Raw genomic sequence first — 17937 nt, 5'->3', positions numbered from 1 at the left:
AGCCTCTTTTAGCCAATCTGATGTGAATTTTGACTCTTCTTAACACAACCTAACTAGTTTATTATTTTCCTTCAAAAGTAGCATGACCCATGCTCCGAGTACCCGAATCCTCAGAAACTTGTTGCTGAGAGGCTGAAAGCATGAACAGAAAGGGACAAACGACAACAAAACCAGTTTTGATAACAATATTCAAATTTAGTTATAATGCAGATTAGCTAGGAATTAGTCCAATTCAGTGTCAAATCACAGTAGGTAAATGAACAAATGAAAACACTGAACACTGTTCAACCTACTAAATTCCATATATAATACAAAATTAAGAAGAGGGCCTACGTGGACTCCTGAATATACCAGAAGTGGGATCAGGTAATGGGGAGGGGTAATGATCCCCTTTTGTAATTAACTTGTATTATCATTTACACGTACCTTAAAAATAAAAGTATATTTAATATCTTTTACGGCGAGTTACATTATCTAAATGAAAGATTTGATAATTTACCTTTAAGGTGAAAAAGACATCTCCAGACTGATTATGATACTCCTGACATTGAGACTGATAAATAATGACGTTGTATGTTTCTGTAAAACGAACTCCGTCGTTAGAGATGTTGAAGTTGATCTCAGTGGTCCAGGTACCAGAAGTGTTGACAGGAAGGGGACAATAACCCTCAAACAAAGTCCTCTCCTCCAGGGGAAGTTGCATTTGTTCTTCTTGTACCATGGATTCGTTTACATCAACCTAATGATAGTACATTAAAAAAATATTCTTGGCCAACACGCAAGATTATGTGAACGTTTTTGATAATAAGAGGAGCAAGGTAATGTCCTGTGTTTCTCTACAATCCATCCTGATATGTTTTTCCAAGTAGTAAGCATTTCTCATTTCATCTAATGCTACTACATATGTAATCAAGCGACATATGAATTCAATATGAAATGAGACTACGTTTGCTATACATATATATATATATATATATATATATATATATTAGGCTGGTTTATAAAGGGACATATAATTCCAGAACATTCTGTTTGTAGATGTTTTGTTGTATAATTCAAATGATTCCTTTACTGACCGAACAATAAAATCATGTATCTGTATTTATATGGTTGTAGTTATGTTAGGCCAAGGGATGGAAAATCGGGCCATGTAGTTTTGCTCTGCCTATCATTTTGCCGAAAACAATAACCTTATTGATAACGATTGTTTGGTGAGTGATAGGGATATCGTTTTTCATATGTACATTCTTGTTGCAATACCTTCCATTTGATACCAAAGTAAATAATTATAAACAATATATGCTGCGTTTGACCCACCTTATGATCTGAATTTCCAAGTGAGGTTGATAACAAATTGGGATACCCTTTCCTATTCTACATGACTTTGCATTTGATTCTGCTTAGTGATGTGCTTTCGTAGAGAAGAAATTTTTTGAAAAAATGTCAATATCAATGTTCTGCAGTGTAGGCTACTTGAGTAAAAAAAGAATTCCGGTAAAATCTTTGAAAGGGAGAATTTCTCGAATTAGTCGTAAAAGAAAATAAAGATAAACTTAGTTACAAACAGACACAGCACAAGTTAAGATCAATAGGTAAAGTAAATTATGCCGTAACCATTACAGATAAGTACTTTTATTGAATCTCATTCACACCTGATGCACACTAATGTAACAGTTGGAGTCCATGTTCTCAAAGAAGTATTTCCCCATGATGGTGGCCTCGTTACATGATGATGCGGACAGATCGCACAGACCGGCGCTGGGTACGTCAGTTATTGTGGGCGGTCGCAGTAAATCAAACGAACAGTCACTTCCGCCGTACCCGCTGTAACACGTGCAGTTTCCTTTAATAAAGAAGATATCTAAACTATGTGTGTTGCATGTAGAATCTCCTTGTATACATTGTTTGTGTTTACAACTAGCGTCAAGGAATAAACATTGGTTACAACTTAGAAACATAATGGAGATGATCATACGATATAAATATTCTTTCCCCTTTTCAATGAATTACAAAGAATTGTATTTCTGATTTCTTTTTCGATACTGAATTGCAATGAAATTCACAGGTTATCCAATATACTATGAAGTCATTTAAATTCATTATGACCAATTTTTAGGCAATGAAATTTTAGTTTTGCAAAGACGCAATTTCACGCATCAAGATATTCAATAAATTCTGCATTTCATTCTGGTTTGAAATCCATATGATTATACCCATTAGAGTAGAGTCCCAAAATGTTTTGAATCTATAATGAATTGGAAATGCTATAGTAACTTGGGCAATGGGAAGCTGGTATTTACCGCCTTCGCAAGTTCCGTGACTGCTGCAGTTGTTGGGACAGATGTTTTCTATTGTGTAAGTGACCTCGGGTTCGGATTCTTGAAGTGTCGCATTAAGAAGAACAAACGCTGAACACTGTTGGAGAGCGGCTTCCACGTGAATCTGGGTAAGGTTATCATCGCCTGTCATCTGATGAAAAGTGAAGATAAGAAACATTGATCAATCTCATAAATCCTATAAGGGAAACGGAGAGTTAAGCGAACACGGATCCCTGTGTATACGAGAGGTGGGGTCAGGTGCCTAGGGTGAGTAACCATCCCCTGTCGACCGGTCACACTCGCAGTGATATCATAATATCATATTGTTTGTCATATACGTATCTTAATGTCTCCATGACTGTATTTCAGTCCTTGAGTATTGGGAAATAGTTCCATCCCATTCACGTTTATCCCGTGGACACTTGGTTTAGAATTGGTCTTCAGTATCCCCTTGTTTGTCGTAAGAGACGACTAAATGGGAGTGTCCTTCTGATGAGACCGCAAAAAACGAGGTCCCATGACGCAGCACTTGTGGCACGATAAAGATTCCTCCCTGCTGAATGGCCATACGCGCCGAGGATAGGCCTACATTTTTCAGCCGATAACCAGCCGTGGTGACGTCTCCATATGAGTGAAATATCATCGAGAGGGAGGTAAAACAATATACAATGAATCAATAATTCACATTATTTCCTTTTAGACTAGTGTAATTCCCCACATCATATACAATATCATTGCACCCATGTGGAAATGCAGTACCTAGGGTCCTGATCCAATGTTCTTCCCGTTGTCTACGAAAAAGGTACTTAATGTTGGATTGTTTGTGTGATGGTATTTTCCCAAACTCCTTAACTTCATGGACACGATGCATTAAAATGCTTGTAAAGAAGTTTGAAGGGTTTGGTACAGAAATTGCATCAGGTGAGTTTACTACTAATTTGATTTTCTAGTGATCAGTGCATCACAAATTATGCATTTTTACAAAACAGTTTGAGATCGAGCATATGGGATATGAAAAGGAATCCTCAAAAATATCTCTTAAAGGAACATTTAATTTGGGTATAAGCAATTGTGTTTCTGTACCAAAGCCGACAATTTGACGATTGTACATAGGATAAATTTTTGATATCTCGAAGAATTATACGAGGGATATTAATCGAAATGTTGGAGCCTTCGTCCCTTATAAATCCCGCAGAGGCATATGTCCCTCTCCCTTTTCATATTTAGATATTATTGGGCGTTTAGCGCAAGTGGAATATCATAAAAATATATTCTTAAATGAATTATAATATATCGTACGTAATATAATTATGATTATCACTTCGGACACGCTGATCACCATTTCATGCTTCGCGCGGTCCGACGATCATATTGTATACATGCTATATTGTTGAGGGAATTTGTCACTCATATTTAGACGTCACTAATTTAAGGTGAATTATCACAAATTTACACGTATGATTAGAGCGCAAGGCTGTAGCAGTTAGGACTCTTGAACGTGCCAATATGTCCTCTACTTTAAGGTAATGTCCAAAAGACTCTTGATTTTCACTTCATATTCCTGAGGATGTATCAGTGAAACAAGTCTGATTTAGATTAAGCAACGAGTTCTCAAGTTAGTGAGTAGGCAATAGCTCAAAATGTGGAGAATGATCTTGAAACCTTAAAGTCTATACATGTATATGAAAACGAACAAGTGCATTGAGTTTGATGTTTGTCACCAATATTCTATCGTCTTCAAGAGAGTATAGATATAACCATGGTTTCAATAAAAAAAACATGTAATTGGAAGTACATATACCTTGATATCTTCGATGCAATTGGACACGGTGACATTACTAAGGTCTGTTACGTGCTGTTGACATAAGCTGTACTCCGACGATTCCTGGAAAGCCTGCATACAAACCGCTTCTGCGTACTCCGTGGTCTTTACAAAAGTAATATTTCTTGTCTAAACAAATGCAAATGTATATTACTTTGTGATAACATTGAACCATTGAGAGCAATATTTTTACAATGGGCATGTAAAATGTTTTTATAAATATGGATAAAGGAAACGCACTTCTGAAAGATCCGCTCCCGACACGTCCCTTTTCCGCCTCCTGTTTTTCACGAGGTGAACGTTACATGTATACTGTTTTCCTCGGTTTGAGCTACATGGTGTAAATGTACTGTAAGAACACTCGGTTTTACCGTCGTCGGTGCATGTGCACTGAGGGACCAGAATGGTAGATACAGACTTTAAACTGCTGAAGACCGAACTTTCCCCAGTAAAGAGGTTCTCACTGTCCTGTATCCTGTTCAAATAGTATGCACAGAGTTATGCTCATTTCTATTCAGTAAACTAAAACTGTTAGTTGATATCTTTATAAACAATTGTCCATTTTTATACTGATTTTGACTTTGGATTACGTGGTTACCACATCAGGACATAAGGCTCACCGTGGATGTGGTTGCACATAAAGTAGTACCTACTTATTTTAGACAGCTGATCCTACCTCTGGTGTTTCTGGAAGTCGTGTTTGTTCTGTTATAAAATTTGTAAACTTTTTATGATGATGATCTTAATTACTATTCAAAATGCAAGGTGAAGATAACGAACAGTGATCAATCTCATAACTCCTATAAACAATACAAAATAGATAGTTGGGCAAACATGGACCCCTGGACACACCAGAGGTGGGATCAGGTGCCTAGGAGGAGTAACTATCCCCTGTTGACCGATATAAGATAAATGAATATTTGTTATCAACTTTTATAGAAATTATTTTACTAAACACATTATTATCTATAGTAATAAATAATGAAGTCAATAATGTATTCGAAGGAACGCTTTCAATTGCCTACATTGAAACCTAATAACTAAGTTATTGAAGATATATATATATATATATATATTGTATACCATTGTATACCTTAGTTCCCAGCTACAGAAAAATATCAGAGGCAATGATATGTATTAAGTGAAAATACAGACCTCCAGGAATTTGAAAAATCATTGGGATATCTTATGTTTATATCGTCAGTGATGTTGCTGTCTCTTCTTCTGAAGTCATTGTCCTTTACTCCGTCAAAATATCCACACAAACCATCAGCATTTCCAACATCCGGGGCAGACGGGAGAATTTCTAGGTCAATGTTGTAATGACCACTCCATTCCATGATATATATTGAAAGGGTGGTACCAGTGGGGAAATATACCTTAAAATAGAATTAATCAATATTTTCAGCAACAAATTGTTAAGGTGAAGATAACCAACAGTGATAAACCTCGTAATTCCAATAAGTAATACAAAATAAAGAGGTGGGGAAGCATGAACCACTGCATGGATATACATCTACCAGAGGTGGGGTCAGGTGCCTAGGAGGGGGAATCATACCCTGTCGACCGATCACACCGCCATGAGCCCTATATCTGAATCAAGTAAACGGAGTTATCCGTAGTGAAAATAAGTGCGCTAAGAACGACATAACAATCGATATGAAACAAGTAAGACGTAATTTGACTCTATGATAGGTTGTATTGGCGAAGTGGATTGTTATAACGACCAAGGAGGTTGCGGAATGCTGACTTTAAACGAGACTGTTGAAACTCCTGCATCATCAACTTGTTTGTCAGTAGGCTGTCTCGATTTAAAAACTAATTATATGCAGAACAAGTTGTTATTTATCAAATCATCTGAGATATATAAGCATCATATGCAGGTAATTCTGGAATATTGCTACATGGATATGAGGAGTTGACGATGGCGAAGCTGGAATACTTCCGTTTATCATAAAGGTGAGTTGTTAATTTGCCGTTGATATATACTCTCAATAAAATAGCTAAGTATGAAGCAGAAATGTACGACTCTATGGTGTCTTTTATTTCGAGTTCATATGAATATCTGGAATCGACATATGAATGAAAATTATTATAGTTAATAGAGAAAAAGTCGTTGATTGATTGATATCATATTGCTTAACGTCTCTCTCAAGAATATTTCAGTCAGATGGAGACCTCCCCATTGCCAGTCCAGGACTGCACAATTTAGGCATATACTCTGCGTTTACGACCAGTGGGGAAGAACGGATCTTTATCATGCCACAGCTGTTGTGACACGGGACCTCATTTGTCTGCGGTCTCATTCAAAGTACCGCCCCATTTAGTCGCCTCCTACGACAAGCAAGTGGTACTGAGGGCAAATTCTAACCCTGATCCACAGGGAACAAAACGTCGTCGATATACATAAATGTCGACGTGAAGGCCACAGTAAGATATGTTTTGTTCTCACAAAGAAGTTTCTGAATATATCCTGCTTCATAAGACCAAAAACAAAACAACAACAAACAAACCCCAAAACAGGTCAGTTAACAAAGAGTCACAATTCGTTCCAATTGGAATTCCGACAGACTGTTTGAAGACCTGATCACCAAATACTACGAAGATATTGACAATGAGAAACTCCAGCATATTTTTAATTTCAACTTCAGTGTACGGGTGCCTGGAATCAGAGTGGTGTTTAACAAAATATATTTTGGATGAATGATCTCTAGATATGAATATTTCCGTTTTCCAATTTTGTTGAAGTGGCAGCTGCCCATGGTGTCAAAACGTCTAGTATTTAATTCACCGTAAGCAATAGTCGTTTAAAGTGTTGAAAATTCTTAAGTTTTGATGTTGTTGGCTTGAGAAAAGCTTTGCGATTTCAAGTTAACTAAACAATGTGTAGATTCTTACAATCCACATTTGATTTCCACCACTTAAGGCATGTGTTGTGGATCAGTGCGTTTGCAGTTCCTCCTTCACAGCTGTTAATATTTTCGTGAGGAACAAAGAAGGACACTTATTAGATCCAGCAACGTAATTTGTTTTTAAGGGTTTTTATGAAGTTTAGGAATCCAGTATAGGTAGGGTAACTTACATTCATCCGACCCATAGATTGGAATATTAAATGTGTCTAAAACTGAAGTATGGTTTTGAAGAAATTTATGTTTTGAGATGGCAGTTAGAGTATAAGTACAATTATCAAAAAGTGGGATTAAAATACAATTGTAATAATGAGCCTTACAAACAAATACAATTTTGTTACAATACTTGTCATAATAACTGGTTCCCAGATACAAAACTGAAAGATGGACGACTTTCAGATTGAATCTCGATAAAATAAAGAATGCCAGGTTCTAAAATGTAAGCAAAAATCTAAAATGTAATAAACGCACGAATGGAATAATAGGATGTCATAAACACGTATATTATAATCAAAGATGTAAGAATGAAGCAAGACGAAATAAAAAAGAAATGTGATATGGAATCAAGGATGTTATTTAGGAAATCATAACTTAGAATCAAAAATGAAAATTGAAATGTTATAAGGTAACATGAAATCAAACAATGCCATATAGTAAAATGAAAGTTAGAATGTTAGAAACAAGGTTCAAGACGAATGTGTATAATCATGATTGCTTGATTGCATCTTGTTTAACGTCCCTCTGGATAATTTTTAACTCATATGGAGACGTCACCAAGACCGACCAAGGGCTTCAAATTTAGGCCTATGCTCGGCGCTTCCGGCCATTGATGAGTGATTCTTTTTAAAGCGTGCAACACCTACTGTGATATTTACACCTGATGGCGATCGTTCTGCTATAGAACTGTCACTTCATGTTTTAACGACTTAGGTCTCCCGCGACAGGGATTTGAACTCCGATCTTCCGCAGGCGAGGCAAACACTCTACCTCTAGACCACCGTGACCGTCTATATAATTATGACTGTAATTCCCTTCAACAGACGGTTGCGGTATTTCAGTGGTTACGATGTCGGAAAGGTTGTAAGTTTGCGCCTTCCTCGTTTTAAAATAACACTGTTATAAATTAATGTATCTGTATAATCTTCACACTAGATGACGTCACAATAAAAACATCGTCATGACATATAGTTGTATCGCGGGGAAAATGTCGAAACATTCCGTCCTCTTTACTACCGCTAGCTAGAATCAAGCAGTATATGTGCATATCTACCTTTCAAATGATAAGCTTTATTTGTTCTTTTGATCTAAATCTTCAATTTTTCTTATGCGCTACTATAATTTTTATATTATATTGTGATCTTGAAATTGCCCCTAATCTCAATAAGCCTTTATAATAATAACGTTAATGGTATATAAACAACGCCTCGGCGCAAATGAAAGGTGATGATCGTTTGCTACTATTTTGTGTGAAGCAGGAGAGGAAATATGCATATCGGCGAAGCTCGCATGGGAAAGGCACAACTATCGATCATTGTTTGCAAAATATACTCTGAAATCTGACAATGATCGGCACTTGTGAAAAAAACATTAAGGGTGCTGGGCATATTTATCAAGTAAATATATCTAACTATTTGATATTTCCATATATGGAATCTTGCACTTGCGCCGAAGCAATTTATTTCCAGAATTTTAGAATGTATAGATATCATATAAACAAGCTGCGCATATATTCAACGTTCGCAACTTAAAATCATATGGAACAATCGTATATTTTGACATCAGCCCGTGAAAGCCTAATGAATAGCAAAGCACATCCTGCCAAATAGTGCGTTTCCACATCCTCTGATGTAAATCATGATTATTTTTCATATGAGTATTTCTCATAGTTAGATCATTCATATATTTGGTTTCAAAGATGGTCTTTAACTTTTCCGTTTAAAATCATTTTATAAGTATCACCTTGTAATGTCTGTCATGGACCTTTGTTACTCGAAGAACGTTGTCATCACACAACTCAAAGTTGATGACGCCACTTCCTCCACATAGATCGATGACAAATACATCTCTGCCAGCTCTGGCCGCGACTGCGCAGACGCACCAGGGACCGTCATATGACGGGAAGCATAAGTGAAGTTTGGATTGAATCTATGGAGAAAGGTACAATGTATGAATTGAATAATTTTCATGCAAATTGCCATGACGTTTTCAGACATAACATAATATTTAAAGAGAATATAACTATCGTACATCGGTATGTAAAAAAATGTATTTTGAACATTTCACTCTGAAGTCAATATTCATCGATGAAGAAATCAATACTTACATATGAATATAATGTAATCGGAGTGAAAAAAGTATGTATACATTACATTATCAAACATTGTATCATATTACCCATTGTAATTGACGCTGATTTCTGTAGATGATAAATTGTCCAGGAATCTGACATTCATAAGATCTGCAAAATATATTCAGTTTGTTTCAAATTACTTTTTTTTATATCATTATTCATATTTTACCCTTGATTACTAATATATTTACTGTAATCCTTCATCCCAGTCTAATTATGTGTCTCTCACACCAGTGTTATATCACCAAAAACAAGTTGCATAAATCTCTATTCTGCACCCCTGTTTGAATTTTAACATCCTGGCCAAACGCTTTGCATGTTGTTATCATGTCCATCTGAAGTTCCTAAACCCTCTTCAAATCTCATAAAATAGTATCAAACGTAAAGTGTAGGAATTGAACATTGAATCGAAGTGCATGAATCCAAATATAGATATATGTGTTCTGATCAGTTACATTTTACTTGATGTTGCATAGATACACTGCCTACGATAAAGACCGTGTCAATTACTTTCACTTTCTTTTGAAGATCGGTTGACACTGGGTTAAGTTATTCCGGATTATCGAAGAACACGATATTTGACTTGCATGACTTTAACATTTTAATTTGATATATCCTAAATAAAAAAAAATGTACTTAAAGGAACATAGGCTGCCAATTTTGGCGTAAAACCAATTTAAGGTAGCTCCATCCTCATGTGACTTATCAATATTAATGGTTAAAAGTGGAAAAACTTTCCACTCAATATAGTTTAAATTAATTAATAACCGAAGAAAATGTATATGTTGCCATCTTTTTAAAGATGTCAGACGTTCAAAAACAGAAGTATACATCAACATAAAAAAACCACACATTTTCGTTAAACAGAATAATAGAAATAGACACAAACTTGTTAAAATGACAAAATTTAAATATTAACAGTTTACAAAAAACCTGCTAATTCATAAATATGTATAGATTAATTGTGGATCTTAGGGAAACCAATGTATAATAGACATCCAGTAGAGGAAATTCCAGCATAGGAGTTATTGCCCTTGTCAACAATTTTAAAATTATAAATAATTGATTATCTATGGAAAATATAGACCTTTTCAGTATTAATAGTTTACCAGATTTTTTTTTATTATATCCAGTGAATAAAATTCCCCAGAAAGATATATTTCTATCAGGCACAAAGTTTAAATTATTAAGATTTTTGCAAAAACCTATGACATCACATGATGATCGATCGACCTTAATTCTGAATAACGATTACAGTGCTCAAATATGTTAGAACGGTAAAAATGAATTTTAGAATTAAAAAAGTGAGCGCCTATCAGATATTTTGAAAATCATATAAATTTTCTCTGCAATGAATCATATACTTGCCTTTACTAATGTTTTGGTCATCATTTAGATATAAATAAAAAAATCTTATGTCAAAATCCCCACACGGAATTCCAAGATGTATGAATTTTAATATGTCAGTTGTATTTTTTGCGTACTGTAAAGATACTTTCGTCATTGGTAACAATCGGCAATCCAATAGTGGATGACTATAAAATTATGTGAGCATATGAATGATACAATTTGTCAAATCGGAATAAATAGGGTCGAATTTGTGTCTGCTCTACAAGCACATTTGGACAACTTCACCCGCATTGTGTTTGTACTGCATTTGATCTGATTAAACCCAGTTCAGTTCGAGAGTGGCTCATGTGCATCCAGTATAAACGCTAAGTAAGTTACCCAACTATGCATATTCTTGGACCTTAGTTTACCCGTTTTGTTGCTTCAAATAATTGATTCAAGTTGTTTGATTTGGGGGAAGGATACTAATATTTGAGAGTCCAAACAACAGTTTTTACTTTAAAGAATCGAATAAGAATTATTCAAAAACCGAGGTTTGTAATTTTAAAAATTGAAATGAAAACAGTCGGGTCGTGGTAATCTTATCAAAATAAAGAGGCAGTTTCAGATGGCACGGGAAATGTAATAAACATTCAGGTAATTGCAAATCGGAAAACGATTGTTTAACATCAGACTCGTCCAATGGATTTCCTCGTGTAAGATAACGAACAGTGACCAATCTCGTTGTCACAATCAGTTTCTTGTTATGTGAATATCCTTTCCTGATCTTCAATGCTTGCTTTGTTTTATAAAATTTATTCTGTGTGCGGGCCCATTCTCTCAAATTGTGTATCATTCAGCATAATAGAGACTACCTGGGTCATTCTACCTGCTTTTAAATGCCTTACATAAACCTACTTATTTCGCTCCAAACGAAAAGAATATGGTCCCTGGAACAAACCAATTTGAATTTACTCTACTCCACAACTGTTCCTTAATACAAAATACACACAACCTTTATCGGCCATCTGTATTAATTAGAGGTGTGATTAGCTCTAAGGGACAATATAACTTTCATGCATATCCTCAAATCGACCGCTCAAAATTAAATATTCTAGGCTTGTTCCAATAAAGACACGGATGTTGTAATACGAACTATTGTTTCTAACATTAACGGCAAACTGACAACTCAATTGTATGACAAACGGGGTGATTTCAACTCCTCCATCGTCAACTTCCCACATTTATGTAGCAATATTCCATTATCACCTGCATATGGTGTTTATATATCTCAACTGATTCGATATGCAAGAGCTTGTTCTGGGTATAGTCAGTTTTTAAATCGAGGTAAGCTACTGACAAACAAGTTGATGGTACAGGGATTTCATCAGTCTCGATTGAAGTCAGCATTTCGCAAATTCTATGGTCGTTATAACGATCTAGTTCGTCAATACAACCTCACATTGGGTCAAATGCTGTCTGACGTGTTTCATACCGATTGTTAAGCCGTTCTTGGCACACTGATATGACTGTGGATAACTCCGTTTACCTGATCATGATATGGGGCTCACGGCGGATGTGACCGGTCAACAGGGGATGCTTACTCCTCTTGGGCACCTGATACTTACTCTGGTGTGTCCAGGGGTCCGTGTTTGCCCAACTATCTATTTTGTATTGCTTGTAGGAGTTATGAGATTGATCACTGTTCGTTATCTTCACCTTGCATTGTCAAGAAAATTAATAATATCCACTATCTAAACACATACATATAGGTTCATGTACTATCATTTGTATACCATTACTTTAAAGTTCGCCAAACAAATGTATAAATATTCATATTGTATATTCAATATTGAATGTGTGAGGTTAAATTTCTAACAAAACTTAAATTAGGGATGACTGACTTAATTCGTTGCTACAATATAACTTTTATTCAAATTCTTAGATAAGGTAAAGTATGCATTGATGAGTTAGAATTCATTAAAGCATATCGTCATCTTCCTTGATTTTCCGCGGGGGGGGGGGGGTCGGAAGTAGGGTATGGAAATTCATAATCGCAAAGAGAATTATGGGGAAATTCCAATGTACAATGTCAAAGTTCAAATTTTTGAAAATCTGGAATAGAGATTAAATCCAAATTAACGTACTGTAACGTGTATCCTAAGGGCTCTTTTAAAAGGATAAAAAGGGTCTCATAAACTATAAATATATATGTAATTTTCCTCATGCTCTACTTGGGCCAATGATTAAGAACACAAAATCACTATCAATTATAAGGATTATTCTGATTTACTGGGTAGTTGTCCCGGCTTCTATTTTTCTGAAACCGAGATTCTGTTTTACACCGTACTGTACAGATGACTGGGCACCTTTGCACCTGGTTTCGAAACGAAGTTCAAATTCTCAACGAATACTCGGTGTCTCACACTTATTCAGGGTTACTACACACAGTATCTCACCACGATTCCTTAGTTCGTATTTCACCAGTGGTTTGTATTTTTAACCCCAACCTTTCGAATTCTTTTCACTATTACTTCTTTAATAGTTTACCGTCTCTTCTAATTTTAGCTTCCTTCTTCTGACAGCAGGTTGCTTATGAATGATTAATACTCCCTCTGCAGCCTCTTATATAGCAAAGGGCTATACTCATCCAAATAGGAGTAAACAGGATCTTGGACTATCCCATTAGTCCGGGTACATCAGTGTTTGGAAGGAATAGGTCCATTGTATCGTTTATTACTTACTATAGTGTGATTTTAAAAAGACAATAAGCTTACGTATTACAAGAAAAACAATATGAGCTATCAGCATGAAATTTTGAGGGAGTATGTGGAAGGACAATTTTGACAACTTTATTGGCATATGTCATTAAAGAAGAAATGATGAATTTGGAGTCAAGTTTGATAATTATTGAATTCTTAGTCGCAACCTCGACAAGTTTTTTTTTCTGAACCAAACTACTTCTATAATGATAGATTTGCTCAAGCTTGTTTATTGCTAGGATCTGCTGTTCAGGTGTGCGACGTGGACCCTGGGCCGCTTGCGTTTGTACTAAGGTCCATTGGCACGATATCCAGATATCAATGCAAGTTGAAGTTAATATAACTTCAAAACATATTAATTTCTTAATTTGAAAAGTGATGAGAGCAAGTTTATCGTGACTTGTAACATGTTTAATTTTTGCAGTGAATATCCAAGACGTGGCGATTGTTGCATATACGAAGTTGAATCTAGCCTGAAAAACATGTTTTCTGTCGAAGCAACAATTTGATCCCCTAATTTCCTTTTGCACCGAAGTTCACATGTTACATAAATCAAACATATTTCACTCAAAAACCTCGGGGTGCCGAGCCAATGTAGAAATTTGTATGTACGGAAACCCTGTTTATGCAAATGAGTTCATGGTGAAAGTCACTATATACGTGCAGATTAGGGGCGATATCAAGATCACAATATAATATGGATATTACTTTAGCATGTATATTATATAAAGAAGAAATTGAAAATATTTCAATATCATAGAGAATTAATATAATCCATTTGACAGAAAGTTTAATCGATTGCGGTTTACTGTTTGACAGCGGTGGTAAATAACGAAAAGTTATTTTGACATTTCCAACCGCAAAAGGAATGTAGATATGTACGTCATGACCTTAATCATGACGTATTTTTCATTGTGACGTTATGTAATGTGCCAGTGCGGTAAAGTACATTTCTTACAGCACTGGTATTTATGAGGAAAGCCTTAACTCAGCCGCGTTTCGTGTTGTTTTAATAAATGGTGGAAAGTTTTTAAAATGTAATGTTATCTTTTTTTCCACGGTTGGTTATAAACAGACATTATCGTCGGTGTTTGAGATATACACTTCTGGAGGAAGTCGTAAATCATAAATTGGTTATAGAATAATAATTGATAAAACTATTGAGGTAAACTTATAATCGCATATAAGTTAGTTCATTGCACATGCCTATTACAGTTTGATTAATGACATTTGCGTGGGGGTGGGTGACAAAACACAGAAAATCACGGAATACATAAATTACGCACAAAACACAAGACATAGTTTGTAGTAATGTATGGCTCGCAGTGGGTCTAATCGGTCGACAGGGGATGCTTACTCCTCCTAGGCGCCTGATCACATCTCTGGTATATCTATGTGTTTGAATCCGTCTTACTTTTAATTTTTGCATTCTTCATAGGTATTTGCTTACTGATCGTCATATTCACCCTTTCATATTGATATTTCAGTATGTTTTAAATTGATCAAATATAAATTGTGAATACTAGGATCATTTAAATACTCTTACTTTCCATCAAATGTGTACATGTGAGGGTCCGCTCTAACACCACAAGACCTTCCTTTCCATGCTTCGTTCGCTTCTCGTACACGGATCTGAAATAGATGAAATCATCGTAAAAATTTCAAACCACGCAATAAATATATCCCAATTATATCTCACCGCCAAAAAGATTTTAAACAATCTTGCGAGATTGTCTCTTATACAGATACAGCATTAACAGGTAATATCATGCCTTATGCAAGGCTACTTACACCACTTAGTAGTGAGAGTCCTTTCTCTAGCGTACCTCACACGTTAATATATTAACCATAACAAATATGATATACAATTCCAAATGTGTACATTTGCCAATGTAATTCCTTAAACCACAGTACTAATGAAATTGACATTCACTTTCCTGTGACTTCAAGTTGTTCATATGATCAGTCTTTTATTGCATATGAATACAATCACCACTTCAAAAGTTAGTTCCTGTACACCAGGAGATTCTTGTTTATGCAATGCAGCGTGGATTTAGACCCCCCCCCCCCATTCTTTTCGCCACAAATTTAAAAAGTAGAAATAGTGCGAGTAAAATTCCAGATTGGCACCCACAATGACTGAGTATTTTGCTAATACTTGACTATCACATGTGCCCACTTTCGTAAACCCTGGATCCGCCATTGCAATGCCATCATAACAGAACCAAACGCATCAGGATATTTATACAGAGTTTATTTTGTAAACAGACAAAAATTTCATCAATTTATAAAACAGAAACATTAATCACACCATTGATTTTTTTTTCATTTTAAATCACTTTAAATACCGTCTGCATCTATGCCTAATCTGCTTCTGTACAATGGCAAATTCATAAAATTTACTTTGATACACTATGCGTTCATAAACGTTGATTTTAGAAGCGAAAAGATTTAAGCAGACTTATAAGCCTATTTTTTTATGATGATAAGTTAAATTGTTCTTTCCTGGCAACTTCCATCACAGCAATGACTAGGTATGAGCGAGACTGGTTTCAAGGCTCGAACAATTATGTTCATGTTAAGGTATAGGTTCGGGTCTTTATTAAAATCCTACGACAGGAATATCTCAAGTGAACACAAAGTAAGCCAGTTCGTTTTTATGTTCTCTTACACACTCTGAAGGTAAATAAAAGAAGCAACCTACCATGCACTTCGTTTAAATATGTCCTACATGGCGACAACCGCGAGTCCTAACGATGGACATGTTGTTTCTTTCCAAAAACCTGACTACGAGCTGAACGTTAACTTGACCCATCATATCATCCATTCATTCCCTCTGATCCTTTGAATTTCTGTCGAAATCAACAATTACGTTTTCAACTTAGTAGGCTAGGTCAGAGTCTTTCCTCCATCGCTGATCACATCACGGATGTAGTTTACTCCGCTCTTCTTATTTTCAATTCAATCGACTTTACGCCCTGGATTACTTTTATTTTACACCCAGTTTTCTCTGAATTATTTATTCGATAAAACTTCATCGCACTATATTTTGTGTTGTACAATCGTTATTTCGGTCATCTCCTACATAATCATGGAACCTCAGTGAGAACACAAATCAACATAGAAAAGATAAATGTAAGAAATTAGATATATTTTTTTTTAAAGTGTTACAGGGATATGACATTAAGTGGGTACGTGATTAAATCTACTATAACGCACTTCGGGGTTTCTTTAAACAACGCTATACACTAATCATAAACGCATACCGAGATACATACTGTATATTTCTTAAAACCCGTGCATAATCGTTGAGCTCAAGTGTTGATGACTTTGCGAAACATTTATAGGTCATTTCCAACATATGGAAATCGGTACGTCAGAACTCACCGATATATCAGGGAGAGGAACGTGTTCAAATATTCTACTTCCTATCCCGTTCGTTCCTCCTGTCTTTAATCGTAGAGTCATGTGACTACTGATGACGTAGCCATCAGTATCCTGGCTGTTTACCGGAAATGAGATGTTCTGCCTCCACTCATCGTTCTGATATTTATGTCTGTCGTTGTAGCTGTAGCTTTTCACTTTGACCTCACACTGGTTTGATGATCCTCCTCCACTGCATTTCGACAAATCGTCCGTTTTGAAAGTCATGTGTATATTTAGGTCGCTTACTGTTTGAGGAACACCATTGACATAAAGAGATTCAGTGGCAAACGGGATCGTCATCTCCAACTCTACGTTCCTAGAACCCTTCCTTTCCAGCTCTATATTAGGGTTAACAGTCTGAAAGAGACATGCAATCAATTGTATTTCAGTGCGCTTTTGATGCATGTGTTATACCATGAAAATACGATCAACTATTCACATAACAAAATCTAAGTTATTGATTCACATATCCGTTACCTGGGTGGATGCAAGCTGTTATTATGTTTTTGATATTTATTTTCATCTATACTAATACCAGGCTACTGACAAACAAATTTATGATACAGGGGTTTCAACTGTCTCGTTTGATATCAGCACTTCGCAAATTCTATGGTTGTTATAACAATCGTGTTTGCCAATGCCACCTATTATTGGCTGAAATGCTGCCTGACGTGTTACATACTGATTTTTAGACCGTTTTTGGCACACTGATTTCGACTACACATTACTCCGTTTACATGATCAAGACATCGGGCTTATGGCGGACATGACCGGCCAACAAGTGATGCTTACTCTTCCTAGGCACCTGATTCCACCTCTGGTATATCCAAAAGTCCGTATTTGTCCAACTCTCTAGTTTGGTATTCCTTATAAGAGTTGAGATTGATCACTGTTAATTTTCTTCACCTTTCATAGATAGCAACCGCGTGGCTTCAATAATTTTGAAATTTAACCAAAAGCTTTAGTTTAAAGATTGTTTGTCCAGTGTGGCGTTTTACACCGAGTTTGTTATTTTCCCGCC

General features: G+C 35.8%; 1 protein-coding gene across 2 annotated transcripts in view; it reads right to left on the bottom strand.

Annotated features, from left to right (window-relative positions):
- LOC125657428 (uncharacterized) overlaps positions 1 to 17937 on the bottom strand; it is a 93025-nt gene that overhangs the window by 15172 nt on the left and 59916 nt on the right. For both annotated transcript variants that reach the window (XM_056147395.1, XM_056147396.1), the window contains 10 exons: positions 16878 to 17273; positions 15037 to 15122; positions 9444 to 9507; positions 9009 to 9194; positions 5296 to 5519; positions 4381 to 4615; positions 4120 to 4269; positions 2301 to 2469; positions 1653 to 1843; positions 500 to 739 (listed from right to left, as the gene is read on the bottom strand). In XM_056147395.1, the coding sequence (XP_056003370.1) occupies positions 500 to 739; positions 1653 to 1843; positions 2301 to 2469; positions 4120 to 4269; positions 4381 to 4615; positions 5296 to 5519; positions 9009 to 9194; positions 9444 to 9507; positions 15037 to 15122; positions 16878 to 17273 (1941 nt within the window). The remainder of the gene's footprint in view (positions 1 to 499; positions 740 to 1652; positions 1844 to 2300; positions 2470 to 4119; positions 4270 to 4380; positions 4616 to 5295; positions 5520 to 9008; positions 9195 to 9443; positions 9508 to 15036; positions 15123 to 16877; positions 17274 to 17937) is intronic.

The sequence above is a fragment of the Ostrea edulis genome, chromosome 8, assembly GCF_947568905.1.
Source record: "Ostrea edulis chromosome 8, xbOstEdul1.1, whole genome shotgun sequence".
Taxonomy (NCBI): Eukaryota; Metazoa; Mollusca; class Bivalvia; order Ostreida; family Ostreidae; genus Ostrea; species Ostrea edulis.
Note: the sequence above shows the minus strand (reverse complement) of the source record. Positions and strands in the feature narration are given on the sequence as shown.